The sequence below is a fragment of the Citrus sinensis genome, chromosome 3, assembly GCF_022201045.2.
Source record: "Citrus sinensis cultivar Valencia sweet orange chromosome 3, DVS_A1.0, whole genome shotgun sequence".
NCBI lineage: Eukaryota > Viridiplantae > Streptophyta > Magnoliopsida > Sapindales > Rutaceae > Citrus > Citrus sinensis.
This window is the reverse complement of record NC_068558.1, coordinates 7857913-7881040: the sequence shown is the minus strand read 5'-3', so window position 1 is coordinate 7881040 and position 23128 is coordinate 7857913. Positions and strand designations below refer to the sequence as shown.

At 35.5% G+C, this 23128-nt stretch overlaps 2 protein-coding genes and 1 non-coding gene across 3 annotated transcripts in view; all 3 read right to left on the bottom strand.

The window, feature by feature from the left end:
- Positions 1-17226, bottom strand: part of LOC102619104 (protein LEO1 homolog) — an 89205-nt gene extending 71979 nt beyond the window's left edge. The window contains exon 1 of the mRNA XM_052438722.1: positions 17215-17226. The gene's annotated coding sequence lies outside the window, so the exon portion shown is untranslated. The remainder of the gene's footprint in view (positions 1-17214) is intronic.
- LOC127901622 (small nucleolar RNA R71) lies at positions 536-639 on the bottom strand. The gene has a single exon (XR_008053866.1). It is a non-coding gene; the product is annotated as a small nucleolar RNA R71 (small nucleolar RNA).
- Positions 17227-18730: 1504 nt separating the features above from the next.
- On the bottom strand, positions 18731-21516 carry LOC107176868 (NAC transcription factor 25-like). The gene is made up of 3 exons (XM_015529963.2): positions 21363-21516; positions 19154-19455; positions 18731-18790 (listed from the first exon to the last, which is right to left on the bottom strand). The coding sequence occupies exons 1-3, from the start codon at positions 21514-21516 to the stop codon at positions 18731-18733; spliced, it is 516 nt and encodes a 171-aa protein (XP_015385449.2).
- Between the last annotated feature and the right edge of the window lie 1612 nt (positions 21517-23128).

The following is a 23128-nucleotide window of genomic DNA, read 5'->3' as shown; positions in this document are numbered from 1 at the left end:
TCCCTCTTCTTTATTTTTACTTGTTTTGTTCCTATCTTTATTTTTATTTTATTTGTTTTGCATGCATGGTCGTAGGTCATTATTACCTAATCTTGAAGCTATAGACCTTGAACTAGAAAGAACACTTCGCACACACAAACAAATTAAAAATAAAATGGATTTGCAACCACAGGAGAGGCCATTTAAGGATTACTTCAGTCCCTTAGCTAATTTGAGCACATCATGCATAAGATACCCAAATGTAGCTGCTAGGAGCTTTGAACTAAAACCTAGTGTGCTAAATTGTCTCCCCACATTCTATGGCTTAGAAAATGAGGACCCATATAATCATCTGAATGATTTTCATGCTATTTGTCAAACTTTTAAATACGAGAATTTTTCAGACGATGATGTTAAACTCAGATTATTCCCATTTTCTTTAAAGGATAGAGCTCGTTCATGGCTTAATACATTGCCTGCCAATAGCATTGCATCATGGGAACAAATGGTAACTAAATTTTTGAATAAATATTTCCCAGTGCATAAAACCAATGCTATTCGCAGGGAAATCTCGGAGTTTACCCAGAGAGAGGACGAGCAATTTTTTGAAACATGGGAGCGATTTAATGGGCTACTCTTGAAGTGTCCACATCATGGGTACGAGAAATGGCACCAATGCCAATACTTTTTGGAGGGATTACTACCAAATGTGCAAGAATGGCTAATGGCAACGAGTGGAGGAGAGCTAATGTCAAAAAGTGCATCAGAGATTTGAGAATTCTTCCAGCGACAAGCGGATAATTCCCAACAACGGAGTCGATCACTCAGGAATACTAGAAGAATTAAGGGAGTAAATGAGGTTCACATTGGCGAATCAAGTTCAGAAATTAAAGAAGTCAAAGCAATAATTGAAGGTCTCTCTCGACAAATAGCATCATTATCGACTGCTAAATCAACAGAGCCACATGACCATGACTCATACTCAGATCAAGCCAATGCCATAGGTGTAATGAGAAAACCATCGAATTACAACCCATACTCCAACACATATAATCCTGGATGAAGAGACCACCCCAATTTTTCATGGTCTCAAGGATTCCAACAGAATGGACCAACAGCTCCAGCTCCACCAATTCCACAAAATCCTCAAGCCTCTCAGCCACCATTTAGACCATACAATCAGAACCAGAATTACTCTCAGCCCAGACCATGGGAGGATTCATTCCAGAATCTTAAGAATCTTACTCACTCCACGATTGAGCAACAGAACCGCACCATTGATGGACTACGAAATGAGTTGAGAGCAGGCTTCAACTCACAAGCTCAATCAGTTTCAAGCCTCGAGAAGATGGTGGGACAACTTGCTTCTTCAGTTCAGACCTTGGCAATGACCGTTGAGAAAGGTAAGTTTCCAAGTCAACCAGTGCCTAATCCTAAAGGAGTGCATGAAGCAAGTACCAGTTCACCACAGCAGCATGGAGAAGTCAAAGCAGTAATGACCTTGCGAAAAGGAAAGGAAGTCGACAACAAAGTAGAGATGCCGGTGACAAAAGAAAATCAAATTGTACCTGTGAATGTTGAGGACTCACCACCGGAGGAAAAAGAAGAAACCAACCCACGAGAATATGTTCCTAAAGCTCCATTTCCTCAGAGGTTAGCGAAAGGAAAGAAAGGAAAATCCACAGGTGAGATTCTTGAAATCTTCAAACAGGTAAGTGTTAACATCCCTTTGCTAGATGCTATTAAACAAGTTTCATCTTATGCCAAGTTTCTTAAAGACCTTTGTACTAAAAAGAGAAATATGCATGTTCAAAAGAAGGCATTTTTAACAGAAAACATTAGTTCTATACTCCAACATAAAATTCCTTTAAAATGCAAAGACCCAGGCTCCCCCATTATCTCATGTAGTATAGGGAACCACACAATTGAGAATGCTTTGCTGGATTTAGGAGCTAGTGTAAATCTGTTGCCTTACTCTGTATTTGTGAAACTTGGACTGGGAGAATTACACCCAACTCCAGTGGTGTTACAACTTGCAGATCGGTCCACAAAAATGCCTCGTGGTATTGTGGAGGACGTGCTTATCCAGGTAGACAAGTTTTATTTTCCTGTTGATTTCATTGTAATTGACACTCAACCAATACAGGATTCAAGGAAACACATCCCCATTATTCTAGGCCGACCTTTCTTGGCAACTGCGGATGCTCACATTCAATGCAGGACTGGAAATATGCAATTGTCTTTCGGCAACATGACTATGGAGCTGAACATCTTCAACATTGCCAAACAACCTCACAGTGCAGATGATGGAATTGTTGATGTGGATTTAATTGAAGCATTAGTTGATGACACTTTTCTTTCAAACCTTAGTGATGATCCTTTACAAACATGTTTAACTCACTTTGGTTTGGATTTTGATATTGAGAGATCGGTCGATGAGGTCAACGCCCTGCTTGACTCAGCACCATCTATGGATACTAATAAATGGAAGTCAAGAGTTGAACAACTAGCACCATCAGAGAAGCAACTCATTCCATCATCAGAATCACCACCGAAACTCGAGCTCAAACCATTGCCCAACACTTTGGAATATGCATTTTTGGGAAAAGAAAGTACTCTGCTGGTAATCATCTCATCATCCCTCAATGATGAACAAAAAGGTAAGTTGTTGGATGTTTTAAAAGAGCATAAAGGAGCATTAGGATGGACCATAGCAGACATCAAAGGTATAAACCCAGTAGATTGCATGCATTACATTCACCTTGATGAAAATGCTAAAACTATTAGGGAGATGCAACGTCGGTTAAATCCTAACATGAAAGAAGTTGTTAGAACTGAGGTCCTTAAGCTATTAGATGCAGGTATCATTTACCCAATTTCTGATAGTTCATGGGTCAGTCCTGTACAAGTTGTCCCTAAAAAGTCAGGAGTCACAGTAGTTACCAATGCTGATAATGAATTGATACCCACTAGAGTGACTACAGGATGACGTGTATGCATTGATTATAGAAAATTGAATTCTGTCACACGTAAAGACCATTTTCCTTTACCATTTATTGATCAAATGCTTGATAGATTAGCAGGCCATGAATTTTATTGCTTTCTAGATGATTACTCAGGATATAATCAGATTCCCATAGCACCAAAAGATCAAGAGAAAACTACTTTCACTTGCCCTTTTGGCACATTTGCATATAGGAGAATGTCATTTGGATTATGTAATGCACCTGCTACATTTCAACGATGCATGTTGAGCATTTTTTCTGATATGGTTGAACGATTCCTTGAAGTCTTTATGGATGACTTTTCTGTCTTTGGTGACTCGTTTGATCAATGTTTACATCATCTAACACTAGTTCTGCAGAGATGTATCGAGAAGAACTTGGTCTTAAATTGGGAGAAATGCCATTTTATGGTAAAACAAGGTATTGTTCTCGGTCACATCATTTCGAGCAAAGGTATTGAGGTTGACAAAGCCAAGGTGGATCTCATTTCTAATCTTCCTCCACCCAAAACAGTCAGAGAAGTAAGATCTTTCCTTGGGCATGCTGGTTTCTATAGACGTTTCATTAAAGATTTTAGTAAAGTTTCTAGACCCTTATTCAATTTGCTTGCTAAGGATGTACCTTTTGTCTTTGATGATTCATGTCTTGTTGCGTTTGAAAAATTAAAGCATTTGTTGACATCATCACCCATCATTCAGCCCCCGAACTGGAAATTACCATTTGAGCTCATGTGTGATGCATCTGATTATGCAGTAGGAGCAGTATTAGGACAAAGAGTTGATCGAATTCCCCATGTTATTTACTATGCTAGTATGACATTGAATGATGCACAGTTGAACTATTCAACTACTGAAAAAGAAATGCTAGCAGTAGTGTTTGCATTGGAAAAATTTCGATCATATCTCATTGGTTGTAAAATAATTATATTCACAGATCATGCTGCTCTTAAATATCTTCTCACAAAGAAAGATGCAAAAGCCAGACTAATTCGTTGGGTGTTACTTTTGCAGGAATTTGACTTGGAATTCAAAGATAAAAAAAGGACAGAAAATGTTGTGGCGGACCACCTCTCTCGTCTCCATTTTGACACAATTATAGAACAATTACCATTAAATGAGTCATTTCCAGATGAACAATTAATAAGTGTGGAAGTATTACCTTGGTATGCTGATATAGTTAATTATCTTGTTACAGGTAAACTTCCAGAGCATTGGACCAAGCAAGACAAGGCTAAATTCTTTGCAGAGATAAAGAATTTCTTTTGGGATGACCCGTATTTGTTCAAGTATTGTGCGGATCAAATTGTTAGACGATGTGTCCCAGAAAGTGAAATTCAGAATATCCTTTCATTCTGCCATGAACAAGCTTGTGGAGGCCATTTCAGTGCTAAGAAGACAGCGACTAAAGTTTTACAATGTGGTTTCTATTGGCCATCTATATTTCGAGACGCTTACATTTTCTGTTCTTCATGTGATAGGTGTCAACGAATGGGAAGCATTACACGAAGGAACATGATGCCACTAAATCCAATTTTAGTGGTTGAGATTTTTGACGTATGGGGTATCGACTTCATGGGACCCTTTCCCCCTTCTTTTGGCCATCAATACATATTGGTTGCTGTTGACTACGTATCAAAATGGGTAGAAGCAATTCCATGTAGGACCAATGATCACAAGGTGGTGATAGCATTTTTGAAAAGCAACATTGTTTCACGCTTTGGATTCCCTCGAGCAATAATCAGTGATGGTGGTGCCCACTTTTGTAACAAAGCATTCAAAGCACTTTTGACAAAGTATTCAATCACACACAAAGTGGCGACCCCGTATCATCCGCAAACCAGTGGCCAAGTTGAGATATCCAATCGAGAAATAAAGCACATATTAGAAAAAACGGTGAGGCCAGACAGGAAAGATTGGTCATTAAGACTTGATGATGCCTTATGGGCATATAGAACGGCTTTCAAGACCCCGATTGGGATGTCACCCTACAGGCTAGTGTATGGAAAAGCTTGCCACCTACCTGTGGAACTCGAGCATCGTGCATATTGGGCCATCAAGAAATTCAATTTTGACATGCAGCAAGCCAGCTCAGAAAGAAGATTACAGCTGGCAGAACTTGATGAAATTCGCAATGACGCATACGAAAACGCCAAGATTTACAAGCAACGAATGAAAGTCTTCCATGACAAGCAAATTATGAGAAAATCTTTCACTCCAGGTCAGAAAGTGCTTTTATTCAATTCTCGCTTGCACCTATTCCCAGGTAAGTTACGCTCTCGTTGGTCTGGCCCATTTATTGTTCATACTGTTTTTCCACATGGGGCAATTGAAATTAAGGACCCAAAGAACGGTGTCACGTTTAAAGTTAATGGTCAAAGATTAAAGCCATATCTAGAATACCAATCACATGGAGAAGACACCGAAATAAATTTGAGTGACCCATCAGATTTGAATTGAATTTTTTTTCTTTTCATTGATTTAATTTTTTTTTCTTTATATTATTCTTCTGCTAATTGAAATTATTTTTGCATAAGTGTATTTGTTTAACTATTAAGTTTTCTTTTATCGTTTTTAATCATGAGTACCTTACTTAGACCGTTCCTCCTGAACATTCTTAAACCACTTCAACGTGTTAAAACTCATCTCAAAAGACAGATTCAATTTTGTAAAACACAACGCATTTGGGCTCTACAACCACCAGAGTTAGTAGCCTATGTTGAGGGTTTAGAACGCCAACTCAGAGACATTGAGAGAAGTGTTTACGACATCCAGTTGGAGCTTGAGGTAAATTCAATAAGAGGACGATTTTAATTTTCTTTGTGTGTTTTAATTTGTTTTTCTGTTTGTGTGCTTTAGTTTGTTACCCCGGTGAAGTGGCGGATAACGGTACTCCGTGACAATCAAGTCGGTTACTTCAGTTTCCCATAATAACTGATATTCTGAGGCGAAGGTATGGACAGAAACGAGATTCTAGCGAAGCTTCACAAGCGATTCCCTTCACTTCCTCAGAATGCCCTCCTTACGATCTATAAAGCTCGGTCCGAACGCATGCGATTGCTCATGAGGAATAACATACCTGCTGATATCCGTTGGTTAATTGAGGCGAAAGTACGATCGACAGGTGAGTTACCTCCAAAATTTATTGCATTCATGCCTAGTTGTGGTAAAGGAAATTATGCAAGAAAACGACAAGCTCGAAGAATTTCTGTTGCTTGTCATAAGTGTGCCAGAATGAGTTGCAATAAAAACCCATGTTCTTTAGGAATGGTGTCTGATAACAGGGAACATAAGATTCAATTCATTAGGGATGGCTTGAATAAGGAGTCATTGGATGATATCCTTTTGTCTCTTGAAACGCATCCCAGTGGATATGTGCAAGGAGCGATTCTCCAGTTATGGCCATTATTCCAAAAAGAGCATGCACGATATAGTCTCGGGAATCTGACTATAAACGACTCTGTTTGCCAGTTTATAAGAAAACTGGATAGGAAGCCTATCCTCGACCCATAGAGGGCGTTCAAGCCGTTTCTGGACGTAAAACCAGAGGAAGATGTGAGCCACAGTCGCAACTACCTGTAAATATCCTTTTACTTTATTGTTATTTTATTTCACTATTGTCTTATTGTTTGCATTATTGTCTTTAATAATTTTATTACTGTTTGCTTTTTCCTTTTTACTGTTTTCTTTTTGACTTGCGAGCCACGTGCTTTACGCGTTATTTGACACTGACATATTACCTCATACACAACCATGACCCACTATCACCAAGACTCTTAAATGTGATTTCTTTTTTGTCAAGCACTCACAAATTGTTTTCGAGAAGTATCACAATGGCAGCTACCCCCAATAGACAATTCAAGAACATTTGTGTGCTTTCTGGATTTACATATGGCAAACATAAAGAGTTCGTTGAGGCAGCCATAGATCTTGGTCGAAGCATAGCAGCGAGAAAATTACACTTGGTGTATGGAGGAGGTAATCGAGGGTTATCAAAAATGGTCTCAGAAGCAGCTTTTATCAGAGGAAGTCAAGTGTTAGGCATCATCCCAAGAGTCTTAAAACCATTGGGCAGTTCGTCTGACTCATCAACTGGAGAAGAGTTAATCGTCTCAGGTATGCAAGAAAGAATAACTGAAATGCTTAATCATGCTGATGCTTTTATTTTCCTTCCAGGAGATCTTGCAACACTAGAGGCACTTATCACGCTAGCATCTTGGGCTCATCTACACATCCACCAGAAACTCATCGGTTTGTTAAATGTCAATAACTTTTATGATGGCTTTATCGCATTTCTTAACCATGCAATAAAAAACTATTTCATTCCCTCTAATGCGAAAAAACTTTTTATTTGTGCTCACACTGCTAATGAGCTACTTGATATGTTACAAGCTTATCGACCGGAGCCAGACCCCTGGACCTTTGTGTTGGAGCGTCCAAATAATAATGGTAACAGTAGCCGCAGTAAGAAGTACAAATTAGATTTAACTCTCCGCCTGTAAATATTTTCTTCTGTGTTGCACCACCCAGGTGATGTCTTCTAAACTCTACTTCTTTCATTTCAAACATTGAGGACAATGTTTCGTTCTGGTTGGGGGGAGGGAATAGTCGACAATTGTGGAATTTTGGTTAAGTTTTTACTAATTTTTTGTTGTAGAAACTAACTGTTGCTAACTTTTTGTGTTGAAGATGGCTGAATATGGAGTGTAGTTACTCTAGAAACGCATCTTCATTGTTTGAAAAAAAAAATTCAAAAAAAAAATTAGACATTTTCTTTTTCTTTATTAAGTTTTGATGTTTATTTTTCTTCTTTTTAATTTCTCCTCTATGAATATACATTTTCCAACTTTTGAGTCGAAGATGGCTGAATATAGTGTGTAGTGCCTCTAGAAACGCATCTTCTTAGTAAAAAAAAAAAAAAAAAACCATTTTTCGTTTTCTATCATTTTAAGTGTAACTTTTCTAATTAGTTTTTATGCATCATTTTCATATCTCTGCATACATATTTTCCTTTCATGTTTAGAATAGGTTGGGGGGGAGAATGTTGTTTAAAAAAAAATTATGTGATTTGTTTTAACATTAGATGACATGATTAATTTCAAATTTTAGTATTTGTATTATCTTTGGTCTTAAGTGATGTTACATTATGTTTGCTACTCTACATGTTGATGTCGGAGACAAATATGCGTTGCTTGAAGGAATGAACATGTCATAATAAGTACCAAGTGAGTTTTTGAGCCTATCATTTTTCTTGGAGAGTAACCCTTTTGCCCATTCTTTATACAGCTTAACAGTTTATTATTGTATACACGATCTCTAGATTTCTTTTGAGTTAACCCTTAATAAAAAAAAAAGAAAAAAAAAAGAAAAAAAAGTGTGTTGCTACATTTGGAGGCCCATCTAACTAGTAGATATGGATGATTATTTAGAGCCCTAAAAGACGATGGAAATGCCATCTTTGATCCGTTTGAGCCTTTCTAGCCATCCCTTTTGTGATATATCCATAGTTAACCCTTTTGAGCCTTTAAAAAAAATAATAAATAAAAAAATGAAAACCTTTTCTTTGTCAACTTATCATCTTGACCCACTCCGATTTGGAGTATTACCCGATATCTTATAAGGTCCATCACCTATTTATGTTTGAGAAAAATGTAAATAATTATTTTGTTCAGTGAAGTTGTGCCAAATAAAAGCAAAAAAAAAAAGAGAAAAAAAAACAAAACAAAAGTTGTTGTTTCAAAAGAATAAAAAATAACAATAATAGGTGAAATCCACCTTGCAACTTCCAAAAAAAAAAAAAAAAATTCTCTGCATTTTTCTCAAACATACACTTTGTTTTCCTTATTTCCCTTCTTTGTTAACCATGTCCCTAGCCTACGTTACGTCCTAATAAAAGTCCTTCTTGATTTTAGGGAATTATAGTCCGAAGTAGAAGCTAGTTATATGGGCTAAAAAGATGTAGTGGTGCATATAAAATAAATAAATAAATAAATTGGGTTGACTAACAGTTTTTGTTTGACTTGAGATCGTATTATTTTTAAGCTGAGGGCATATTTATTTCATCTTGGTGAGAGCATGTGATATCACTTCTTCATTATTTTCTCTCAATTACCATTCATTGGAGTGACTATTTTTATTGGGTTTAATTTATTTGTAAGAGTGTCACTACTTCCAGTGAGATTTTGGGGTTTGACATGTCATTCTTGAAAGTAGCTATAACAAAGCCTACTGGGCTGATTCATGTGGATGGTTGATGTGGGTGTGATGTTGCTTTAGACTGGAGATAATACTTATACTTTTATTTGATTGCTATCATTAATCTGATGGAATAAATACGAGTGTTTCTATTAAAACAAAAAAATAAAATTATTTTGAATTTGAATTTTGTTTTCGCTTTATTTGCTAGGGACTAGCAATAAGCTGGTTGGGGGGTGTGTTGAGTGTTAGAAAATGCATATTTATAAAGAAGAAAACCGTCATTTTACATTTTAAGTCTTACTAACAACCCTTACTTTTATATATTTAACCTTCTTGTGATTTAATTACATGTGTTTTATTTTAATTAAGTATTTTATGTATTTTAGGGGCATTATAGTCATTTCACAATAAAGGAGAGATCAGACGGCAAAACGGACATCACTTTTGAACTCAGGACGGTCGAAAACCTTAGGAGGAGCATAAAAGGAAAAATGGCACTATTCACATGTACGGTACTATTCACGTGTACGGTACTGTATACGTTACTGTTCACGACACTGTTCACATAGACGGATGATGACGTGGCATTGACCGATGATGTGGCATTGACTGATGAGGTGTCACGATCCTGTTGGACTAAAATTCTTATGTACTGTTGATGGTGACGTGGCAGCATATCAGTGGACGAAAAATCTCGCGTACGGTGCATGCATCACACAGGATTATTTTCAACCAAACCGCGTTACTGTTCATCCGGGTCAAACCGCGTTACTGTTCAAAGTCGGGTCAAACCGTGTTACTGTTCATCCACGTGGTCAAACCGTGGACTGTTGACTGATGACGTGGCGCAATCCTGAGCGTCCAAACTGTTTTTAATCCGATGGCCATGATTTACTCCATGTATCTATAAAAAAGGGGCCTCCCCCCCCTAATTTGATATCTCTGAATCCATTTTTGGGATCCATTTTCTGTAATTCCCTCTCCATCTTGTATTTTCTTCGTATTTTAATAAATTCCCATTTTACCCCTAGTTCAATTATGAGTGGCTAATTTTCTTTCAAGCTTGGGTTGAAGGTGAAGTCTCAACATGTGTCATGGGCTTAATTTGGTAAATTTATTTTCTCTTCCCCTCTAGTTTTTGTGGATGTTTTGACTTCTCGTCGACAAATAATAATAATCTTGTCTAGTACCGCCTTGGTTTCACCGGCCTTCTAGTATAAGGTTATTATTATTTGGCACGATAAGCCCTTAGCACCATATTGATTAGAGTGTGGTTCATGAGGTGTGGATTCCCCCCTCATGATTTAATTGGCATTAATACGGATTATTTAGCCCATGATGCATGTTGATACGGATCCAGATACCCAAGTACGTCAATTTAATAGATTTTCTCTTCAATTTATTCTCTCCATTGCAATTCCAATTTTAGAATTTATTCTCGCCATTTTAATTTAAGTATTAGCATATTCCAAATCATTTCCACCATAAATCCAATCATCCATTCACAAAATTAATTCTACACAATTAAAATCCACCTCCTCGTGGGATCGACACTCGTCACCATTGATCTATACTATAATAGATTCGTGCGCTTGCGAGTACATTAAAATTTGCACAACAATGATGAAGACTGAAACAAAGCATGTTAAGAGTCATGCCAGGCTGCTTGAAAAACTTGATTGAGAAGCCTAACCAGTCAAACGATTGTGAGCATATTAGATGTGCAATAATTGATGTTAGTGTCAGATGCCACTAGACATTACTGAGCAAATGATACCTACCAAAGTGCACGCTAAATTATTAGATGGATTTACTAAGTGGGTTTCAGGTCTTGGGAAAATTGTTCAATGGGCTTCTCAAGAAAAGGTTTCTGTTGAAAAGTCAAATAATGGCTTGTCAATTTCAAAAGGCAAAGTTGGTGGCATATTTTTGTTGACAGTTGCATGAAGAAAAATGTAGTGGTTTTCTAAAAGCCAATCGATTTTTTCAAAATTGTTGATTTTGGTTGCCATTTTTCAAAGACTTTTGGGAATAAGGATTAAATGCGTGCATGATCTTTGGTTATAAATACCAAGCCATTTGTTCATTTAAAAGTATCCCAACTGAGAGAGTTGATAGCAAATGCAAGTGAATTAATTTGAGAGAGTTGAGAGAGCTTCCACTTGAGTGTTTTAAAGATGATTAAATTGGGTATATTGGGGTTGTGGGTTTTGAGAGATTTTCACACTTTTGTAAATTCTCATTTGTTAGTAAAATTATATTCCAGTCTTGGTCGTGGACGTAGGCTTTACGCCAAACCACGTAAATTATTGTGTCAAATTTTCTTTGCACTTGTTTATCACTACATTTATATTTCTCCAGAAATCACAATTACCAGAATATTAGTAATTGCTTAACCCGCGCTTCGGCAACAATTGGTATCAAAACTAGAGGTTCGTGCTTGGCATGCAATGCAAGAGGTTAGAAATCAGATTGTTTCTTGATGATGAAAATCATTTTTTTATGTTATGTGAATTTAATGAAACGACATTATTCACAAATACGATACTGTTCACGTATATAGAACTGTTCGTTGATATGATGGAGACAACCATTTATAATTGGGAGACAGTTTATTATAAGTAGTGTGTATTTTTGCATGTGTAGGAAAGTTCTGTCAACAAGGCCATAAGAGCCTAAAGAGTTTGGGTTTTAAGTGGGACTGTTATGACCCCTCCATTCTCCGAGGAATTTTCATGATGCATTTATTCACGCGAAATTAACATCATAAAGGTTGTTTTTCAAGTGTAAATAGTTGTTGAAGGCACTAATCATTTGAGTTAAAAAGGATGGCAGAGGCAGTGTCATCGTCTTTATCAGAAGGACTACTGTGACCAATGCAAAATTTTTAAGTGGAGAAATTCGATCATACCAATAATTTTGGTATATGACAATGTGAGGTGTTGGATGTCTTATGTCAGTAAGATGGATGACAATGAATGGATAAAGATTAATAGACAAGCATGTGGTATTATTCGCTTATGTCTGGCTAAAGCTCAAAAGTACTCTGTCATTAGGGAGAAATCAGCAAAGAAATTGTGGGAGGCGTTGGAAGAAAAGCCTTGAAAATATGCTTTATATGAAAAAAAAAAAAAAACTCTATCGATTCATGTATGCACCTAGCATGTTGATGAATGACCATGTGAACTCATTCAACAAAGTATTAACATATTTGTTAAATTTAGATGAGAAATTTAAAATGAAGATAAGACATTGTTGCTGTTGAATTCTCTTTCTAATGAATATGATCATCTCGCCACCATTTTACTTTATGGGAAGGCCAGTGTCGCATTCGCCGTTGTATACAGTGCATTGTATAACTCTGAGACCAGAAAGAAAAATAAAAACGATCATAGAGATACAGTTGCAGAAGCATTGACAGGGAGATGTCATTCACAAAACCGCAAATCTGAAAAAATGATCAAGTCTAAAAGGAGGTCTGCCAAAGATGAATGTATTTTTTGTCGCGAGAAAGGACATTGGAAAAAAAATTGTCCTTAGTTACAAAAGGGCAAGGCTACTTCTGATGCATGTATAGCAGAGCATGATGAGAAATCACACTTTAGTCTGGTTGGCATGACGTTGACATGTCACTTAGATGAGTGGATTTTAGATTCTGGTTGTACCTATCATATGTGTCCTAATAAAGGCTGATTTTCTAGCTTCAAGGAGCTGGACGGTGGAGTTGTTTTTATAAGCAATGGAAATGCTTGTAAAACCATGAGAATAAGTTCAATTCAGTTGAAGAATCATGACGACTCAATCCAAGTCTTAACAGACGTTCGTTACATACCAAGTTTGAAAAAAAATCTCATCTCATTAGGGGTCCTAGAATTTAAAGGGCATACAATCACTCTGAGAAATGGATTTTTGAAAGTATTAGCCGGCGCACTGACGGTGATAAAAGACACAAGAAGAAATAACTTGTATTATTTCCAAGAAAGTACAATTATTGTATTAACATCAACAATTTCTAAAAGACATGTAGATTCAGAAACTACTAAGTTGTGGCATATGCGTTTGGGATATACTGGTAAAAAAAAATTACAGATTTTGGTGAAGCAAGACTTATTGAAAGGTGCGAATTCTTGCAAATTGAAATTTTGTGCTCTAGGCAAGAAGAAAAGGATAAAGTTTGGTTCAGCAATTCACGATACAAAAGGAATTATGGATATGTTCATAGTGATGTGGGGGGACTTACCAAAATAACTTATTTATGAGGTATGAACTATTTTGTTACTTTTGTTGATGAAGAACAAGAATGAAGTCTTGAGCACATTTTTAAAATAGAAAAAAATGGTCGAGACTCAAACTGATCGAAAGGTCAAAAGATTTCGCTCAAATAATGGTGGTGAGTATAAGAATGATCTATTTCTACAAATATGCCGAGATAAGGGCATTGTGCGACACTTCACTATTCGAGATACACCACAACAGAACGAGATTGCAAAATGCATGAACCAAACTATACTGGAGAAATTTCGGTGTATATTGTCCAATGCTAGATTGGGCAAAGAATTTTGGGCTGAAGCAATTGTATATGCGTGTCATTTGATCAATCTCTAGCCATCAAGTGCAATTGAAGGCAAAACACCCATGGAAATGTGGACTGATAAGCATGCTACTGATTATGATTCTTTACATATTTTTTGTTTCACTGCTTATTATCATGTAAAGGAATCTAAGTCAGACCCAATAGAAAAAAATATTGTTTATGGGTATAACTGGTGGAGTAAAAGAATACCGTCTCTGGTGTCTTGTTACAAAAAAGATTATTTTCAGTAGAGATGTGACTTTTGATAAATCAACCATGTTAAAACAAAATGATTCTTAAGAGGATGACAAGACCAGTAGAACTTTGCATCAGATGAAGTTTGAAAAGGTTAAAAATGATCCCGCTGACATTGATGAGATAAATAATGATTCTCCATTGACTGAAGATGAGGCTCTGACCCAAGAATCTTTACAGCAACAAGATTCAATTGCATATAGAAGGCCACGAAGAGAGATTTGCAAACCTGCTCGCTTTGTTGATATGGTGGCTTATGCACTTCCAATTGTAGATGATGTTATTTCTTCCACTTACAAAGAAGCAATAAGTAGCCCTGAAAGTGTATAATAGAAGCTAACAATGGATAAAGAAATGCAACGTCTTCATAAAAATGGAACTTAAGAGTTCGTTACACTACCTAAGGAAAAGAATGCAATTAGGTACAAATGGGTATATGCAAAGAATGAATGATTTCATCGTAAAATGAAATTCGATACAATGTTAGATTAGTAGTGAAGGGTTATGCTCAGAAGGAAGGAATAGACTACAATGAGGTATTTTCTCCAGTTGTGAAACACTTGTCTACTCAAATTTTGCTAGCCATAGTTGTATAATTTGATCTTGAACTAGTGCAACTTGATGTAAAAACTGCATTTTTACATGGTGATTTGGAAGAGGAAATTTATATGACTCAGCCAAATAGGTTCAATATTACTAGAAAAGAAAATTGGGATTGTAAATTGACAAAGTCGCTTTATAGATTGAAACAATCTCTGAGGTAGTGGTACAAGTGATTTGATCGGTTTATGAAAGGGCAAAGGTACACAAGAAATAAATTTGATCATTGTATGTATTTTCGCAAGTTACAAGAGGGATCCTTCATATATTTGCTATTGTATGTCGATAATATGCTAATAGCATTCAAGAGCAAAGATGAGAGTGAGAAGTTGAAGATTCAACTCAATTAAGAATTTGAGATGAAAGATTTGGGTGAAGCTAAGAAGATTAATGGCATGGAAATATGCAGAGATAGAGATCATGGTAAAGTCAGCTTGTCTCAAGAGCAATATTTGAAAAATGTACTACAACAGTTTGGCATGACAGAGCAAACAAAAGCTGTGAGTACCTTGTTGGCTTCTCATTTTAAGCTTTCTGCACAAGTATCTCTTTCAACAGATATGGAAAGATAATACATGTTACGAGTTTCGTACTCAAATACAATGGGTAGCTTGATGTATGCAATGGTATGTACAAGGTCTGACATTTCACATGCAGTTGGTATAGTGAGCATGTACATGCATAATCCTGGTAAAGGATATTGGCAAGCTGTAAAATGGATTTTACGATACATTCAGAAGACTGTGGATGTTGGTTTACTATTTGAGCGAGATGATACACTTGATCAAAGTGTAATCGGGTACATCGATTCTGATTATGCTGGTGATTTGGACAAACGACGATCAACCACCGGATATGTATTTACTTTTGCTAGACGGCAAATCAGTTGGAAGTCTACACTACAATATACAATTGCACTGTCAACCACAGAGGCTGAGTACATGGCAATTACAGAAGTTGTTAAAGAAGGTATTTAATTACAAGGCTTGCTTGAAAACTTGGGATTGGTACAGGAACACATTAATGTGTATTGCGACAGTCAAAGTGTTATTCACTTAATAAAGAATCAAGTTTATCATGCATGTACGAAGCATATCGATGTACGATTTCACTTCGTAAGGGAAATTATTGATGAAGGGAAGATTCTTCTATAGAAAATCAAGACTGTAGAGAATCCCACGAATATGTTGACCAAGGTTGTGATGGTGATCAAGTTTGAGCATTGTCTAAACTTGGTCAATATTCTACATGTTTGAAAGCAGTCGAAGAAGATAGAGATTTAGATTTACTAAATCTTCGTCGAGGTGGAAAATTGTTAAAATGTTAAATAATGGCTTGCCAATTTTAAAAGGCAAAGTTGGTTGCATGTTTTTGTTAACAATTGCATGGAGAAAAATGTGGTGGTTTTCTAGAAGCCAATTGATTTTTTCAAAATTGTTGATTTTGGTTGTCATTTTTCAAAGACTTTTAGGAACAAGGATTAAATGCATGCATGATCTTTGGCTATAAATACCAAGCCATTTGTTCATTTGAAAGTATCTCAATTGAGAGAGTTAATGTTAGCCTATATGGCTATAAATATTGATTTTGATGATAACAAACCACATGTATTTATTAAGTAAAGATTTATGAATTGTGCTTTTATAATAAGAAAATGATGTTATGGAATTAAAGCATTTTGGACTAAAATGAAAGTAATTTTAAAATCTTTGATAGTATTTTAAATTTCGGATTTGGACCTATTTGAAATTATTTAAATATTTTTGGGCCATTCTATAATTTCATAAAGTTTGGGCGAAGTCATAATTTCAGAAAGTTGTGGGTTTGAGAAAGCATTATTTAAAATTCTGAAATTGGACCTATTTGCAAACTTTTATAACGTTTTGGGCCATACTACAGTTTTATAAAGTTTTGGGGTTAAACTGTAAATTTCGGGAAATATTTTACTGTAGCAGTTACTGTAGCAAGCGGCTTACCGGATACTGATAAACGGCAGGCCGAATTCGAGGCAGAAAGCACCAGAACGAAAACGGCTTACCGGATTCCTGAAACCGGCAAGCCGGTTAGGCAAAATTTTGAATTTTGCCTTAACGGTAACATAAATCCGGCTTACCGGATTCCATTAAACGGCAAACCGGTTAGCCCAGAATGTGAGTAACGGCTAGTTTTCGAGCTCAAGCTATAAGAACTCAAATCCAACTCATTTTGAAGCTCTCCAACAAGCAAGAACAAAAAGCACACGTGATATCTTGAGCCTTCAACTTGTCAAACACAAAACATTGAATCATTCATTGTTCTTCATCATTGTATATCTACTCATTGAGTGAGATTTATTGTAATCTTCATTTCTTCATTTCATTTGTAAGAATTTGAGTGAGTGAAACACTTGAGTGGAGAGATTGGGAGATAATCTCTTCATTGTAAAGGTTTATTGACACCTCGAAGTCAATTGTATTCGGTTGAAGCCTCGGAAAGGCTTGGTTAGTGAAATCCTCGAGCTTGGATCGCTTGGAGGCGTGGACGTAGGCGGGGATTGCCGAACCACGTAAAAATTCGTGTGTTTGTTTTTCTTCTTCCTTACTCTTTAATTATTGCGCTATTATTGAACTTATTATTTTCAATTATTGTTAAGACATTAGATTGCTTGTTGTGTGGATTTGTTAGGATAAATTTTTAAAATTCCAATTCACCCCCCTCTTGGGTTGCACACTTGTATTTCAGTTAAGAGCAATTGCAAGTGAAGCAATTTGAGAGAGTTAAGAGAGCTTCCACTTGAGTGTTCTAGAGAGGATTAAATTGGGTATATTGGGGTTGTGGGCTTTGATAGATTTTCCTACTTTTGTAAATTCTCATTTGTTAGTAAAATTATATTTCAGTCTTGGTCGTGGACGTAGGCTTTACGCCGAACCACGTAAATTATTGTGTCATATTTTCTTTGCACTTGTTTATCACCGCATTTATATTTCTCCAGAAATTATAGTTACCAGAATATTAGTAATAGGTCACCCTTCTGCTGCTTATTCCTTAAGTAATCGTGGATGGAATTCAACTATGAAAAGTCTAGGGCAACGGAGTTCCCTTAGCTTTTTGTGCTGGCCGTACTTTGTAGATCAATATCAAAATAGAAATTATATTTGTGACGTTTTGGAAAATCGGTTAACAACTTTGTCCCCAACAAAAAGGGATTATAACAAGACAAGAAATTTCAAAGAATCAGTGATGATGGTATTAAAGCTAACTCATTGACACGGAAGGACATGGCTAGGGAGAGTATTGCTGAAGGTGGATCTTCACGGTGAAATTTTGAAAGTTTATTTCACAAATAAAAGGGTTATGGTGTTAAATTTCCAGCTTTTATTCTAAAACAAACAAAAATTCGAAAGTATACTGCACCCTTTCCTTTACATTTTTTTTAATGTATATTTTCGTATTTATGGTTCATTGAAAAGTAGATATACTGAGAATTCTTGTATATATTACTAATGTTAAAGAAGTTCGAGTGGATTTTAAAACATAAGAGAGGAATAGTAATATTTTTTACCATACAATAGAAGAATTTTGGTAATTAAGTTAGAAAAAATCAATATAATTGGCAAGTTATGCAACAAGTAACGACTGCTTATAGGTCTGCTAAAACCAAAAAAAAAAATGTTTTTCACAATGAGTTAATCTTTTTGTTTTTTTTTACAAATCTTTTTTAATTAAATTTTTATTTTGAGCCATACAATGAATTGGCTGTATTTCACTTTTTATTCTGAGCCATACGGTTAATTGGCAGTATTTGACCACTCTTATAGCACTAAAAGTCTAAACTACTAATCTAGCCCACGCATTCGATAACCGCCAATTGAAATATTAATTCATAATAATATGTTCTCACGATAGTATACTTCAAATTTTATTTTAATTTTATAGATCCATCATTTTAGCTGTTGTATTCTCAAAATCGCTGCAATTCCAAACATGCCCTTTAATTAACAGACGACCCAAAAAAAATTAAACAAATGAGTGAATTTATTTCGACTTGCTGGGCAAGTACAATACAAGTAAAAGTGGAGAATGAAAAAGAATATAATAACAATAGAATGAAAAAAAAATTAAAAAATCAAGTGAATTGAAGAGCACTAGAAACAGCCTTTGAATTCGCTTCCTGTTTTAACTCTTCCTAATACCCATTTTTCTCCCTGCAATAAATAAATATTAGGACGAAACAGTAATAAAAGAAGATAATTTGAAACCAAAAAAAAAAATATATATATATATATATAATTAACACTTATTCCCTTAGGTTTGATTTACATTCAAAGTAAGCTAGGTGGATAAAATATGCTTCAAAAAATAAAATTCTAAAAAATGTTTTCCTTCTCATTTGTGTCCTTATATGGGCGTGGTACTCAGGAACTACAGTCCCTGGGTGCAATTTTCGCGTCGTGGAATCGAATTGTCGTATCACATCAACGGGGGAATGCTCTATGGAATGGCCTATGGAGTAGTAGTGTGTAACGCAAAGATAGGAGAAGCTGGATTATTATGAATCTGTGACTGACCTTTTCCTTGGGATTTTGGCTGGTGTAAAATTCCAGTGGCAGTCGAAACAGCTCCATTTTCCAATGTGTTCTTCTTGGCTCAGAAGGGTTTCCGGAGAAGTATGTCAGATTTCTTTTCAAGGCAAATACCTGTCCGTTGATGTTGAACATCGGTCTCTCTTCTCCAATTAGCTTCCAAAATCCTGTGCCATCCCCAACGAATCGAGTTGTTTCTTTTCCACTGCGGTGGAAGCTATTCTCTTCTTCGGGGATGAAAAAATACCACTCCTTATTCTCACCGGACGAGGATGGCGCTGTTATATCTACAGATATTCAAAAAACCACATATGTTAAACGTGACATATTCATTTCAGAATTAATATTTTCTTTTGAAAAAAAAAAAACCACCCTTAATAATAGAATCAACCAACGAGCTGTCATAGGAAAATCGGCGGTTTAATTTTTACCTTGCAATGTTGGTAAGACCGTAAGAGGCCTCCTAATGGGGCAAGACTCATTCACTGTAACAAATACTAACAATATATTGGTGTTACTGCTTTTGAGGGGTAAAATTCATTACGTCTCGCAACGTCTTCTTTTTTTCTTTTTTGTTTGAATGAGTTTTTCTCACCTAATTGGGATAATGCAATAACGTCTTCTTATTTTATTTTATTTTTCTTTAAATATATAAAGTCCATTCTTTAAGGAGGTTATAAAGATAAATGATAAAAATTAAAAAAAAAAAAAGAGTAAGAGACGACGTCGTTCTTATAGTCAAGATCGACAAAAATTCAGCTAGCGTACATTGCTGGCTGGAAGAAATAACACTGTTAATAGACTGCATGGAATAGCCAACGGTAAAAAGATGACGGTCGCCACAAGAAGGACAGAAGGTGATGAGTGATATGACAGTCTACATAAGACTAATAAAATTATTGCACCTCCGGTAAAAAGGCTGTCGAAACTAATTGAGTATAAAACTTGTTTTTACTTTCTAAACCATTATTTTCTGAATCACTGTATATAACCAGCTGCCCTGTACTTTGACTCCAATTGAAAATGAGACCTTCCCGTTTAGCGAAATATTAGATACAGTACCAACAATCGCGTAGATCAACTGATATGGGGTTGTTCTAACTTAACTAAGATTCTCGGTTCGAGACTTGGGAATGCAACTGCATTAAATACTTGTTGGGAGAGCTTTGCCGCTCTAATGGTTCTACCCGACTCGAATCTGGATTAGTCGGGATATAATGTAGTTTTCGAATTCCAAATAATTTAATACACCAAAAAAATAAATATTGGATACAGTGGGAAAATTTTAAGTGGTTAAAAACATTCCTATGTTTGAGGGGGCTCCATCAATCATACAACAAGGAACTTTCCTTTTAGCCATGGGCTTTCTCCTACGGTAGAGTTTCTTTCTGTTTCCTTTTAGCTCAAGAAACCTAATTTGATTTTTAACCCAACAGCCTATTATCATCTTGACTTCAGCTCAGGAAACCTACTACAAATATGGATGGATACTATCAAGAGACAAATTCCTGACAACAGGAGCTATCCAATCTGAAAGTCTAAATAATAACAAGCCTCTTCAATAGAGAATGTCGACAACAGGAGCACCCCTAAGGCAAAATATGGACAAATCCCTGACTAGAGGAGCTATCCTGTCGGGAAGTCTGAAAGTCTAAATAATAAGAAATCGCCTCTTAAATAGAGAATGTTGACATAACTTAATATATAATCAAAATATATATTTTAGTACCTACACAATAGCTGGATGAAATTAAGGAGAAGAAAGGAAAAAAAGGGTAAAAGAATTTTGAAAATGATCAATCAAATAATAGTGATCTTACATTCAACCTCAAATGATCAGGAGAAGAAGAAGTCGATGGAGCTTAGCAATATATATACATATATATAGCTTAATTAAGAAGGTTAATGTGTGTTATATTCTTCTAACCTGGGGATTTTTTTCGCCATATTCTTTTTCCTCATTGTACTCCCTTTATGCCTCATCTGTGAATGCCGAGGCAGGCAAGAGTGTCAGAGGGTGTGTTCAAATGTCTAATACAAATATATATAGATCATGATCAATTTGATGCAATAATTAATTAGTGCATGTAAATTAATCATCATCATTTATGTATAATGCAATAATCAAATAACACTGAGCAAAAAATCAAAAAAAAAAAATCAACAAATTAATACCATTAACAATAATACCCACCTGAACATTTAGGATGCTTAAGATAAAGGTCCCTAGCAGTAATTTCTTTAACCGCCTGTGCTGGAAGAGCCCTATTACATGCCTTGTTTATCAAATAATGAAACACCAATTCTTCATCTGTGGGCTTAAATCTGTACCCAACCGGTAGCTCCATTATGTGATGATCACGAAGAAGAAGAAGAAGAAGAAGAAAGTAGATCTTTCGATTGATGCTGACAAATTTTTAACTTCACTGGCGAGTGCCCTTTATAGTGTACGACCAAACTCGACGTAAAAAATTAAATTTTTTGTTAAAGATGTGTACCAGCTAATGATTAGAATCCTAAAACAACTTTGACACAATGAAAATCAAAAACTAAAAATTAATTAACTCGATAAGACTTTTTCATCATTTGGGATTTTGTTACGTTTGTCTCTCAAAGGAACGTGACATGTGTACCCTCCTTTTATGTAATTACATGCATGAGCTAGCTCTGTCGTCTTGGAATGAAATCGTCGTGTGTGTAAGGCTTTACGTTTGCAAGGCATCAGGACCGTCGGATTTGTTGACTTAGGATTGTTTTGAATTACATTAAGGCACGTGGAAGCCGTGCATTAGTTTAAATTTTATACACGATTATAAAGATTGTACAATGCATACACCGCGTGTTATTTTGAGTGTGATGAAAAAGTCAGACGTATACAAAAGGAAAATACTTATATTTCGGTCAAAGTTTTCAATATTATGATCCTTTCATCACAAGAAATTCACAAACGAAAATTAAGCAACGATCATTAGCGTTTTTTTGTTTTTTTTGTTTTTTGTAATTTTACCTTCACCGTTTATTGATAGAACTCGTTTTAATTATAAAATTACATTCATTATTGAAGCTCCGGCATACTTGTCTTTGCATGTACGATGTACATTTACCACGTGAGATTATATTAACTGCCAGTGGAAACTACAATAGACATCCAATAGCTTAAAACACTCGAGGAAATCATGTAAAACCCCCGTATTGTTTCAAGAAGCATATCATTTAAAAACAGGGTGGGGCTACTTTTTTTTTTTTTGAAATTATATGAGATTATTACTCAAAATACAACTTATATTATATGAGATTACAAATTATATTTACAATAAGATAATTAATAGAACTAGTACTAGTTTACATTAAATCTTACATAGAACTACCCAGATTTTAATCAACTCCACTCATATTTCGAAAGAGAGAAAACTACTGTTTTCACTCAAATTTGAAGAAGGAATTAAATTTTCACAATGCTTTTGTGGGGGTTTGAACCACTACCCTCACAATTTTGAGGGAGTGGTAGGTTCAGGGTGAGACTACTTAAACTCTAGAAAATAACACCCATTTATGTACGACACTCATTAATTAAATTTAACAATTAACTTTTACCATATACATATATTAAAATTGCAAACACAATGCTTTCTCTTTGTTTCCTCATAGTTCATACATTCAATTAATATTAGTTTCTATTAATCGTTCCACAATAGTTCTCTTCATTGTATAATAATTCTCCTTCCTACTTGCAAATTATATATAGTGTTTCATATCATGAACAACAAATAAGCATTATTATTTTTAGAATCGAAACAACAACTATAAGTAATGTTGAAATAGTAAATTATGAATTTTTCGAGTAATAATGATTTTTAGACCTTTACCGAACAATAATATTTTATAATTGAATTATAGATATCTCTCTCAATAATGTGAAAGAAAATGGCAGAATTTCATTGAGTTTAGAAAAAAGTTGGT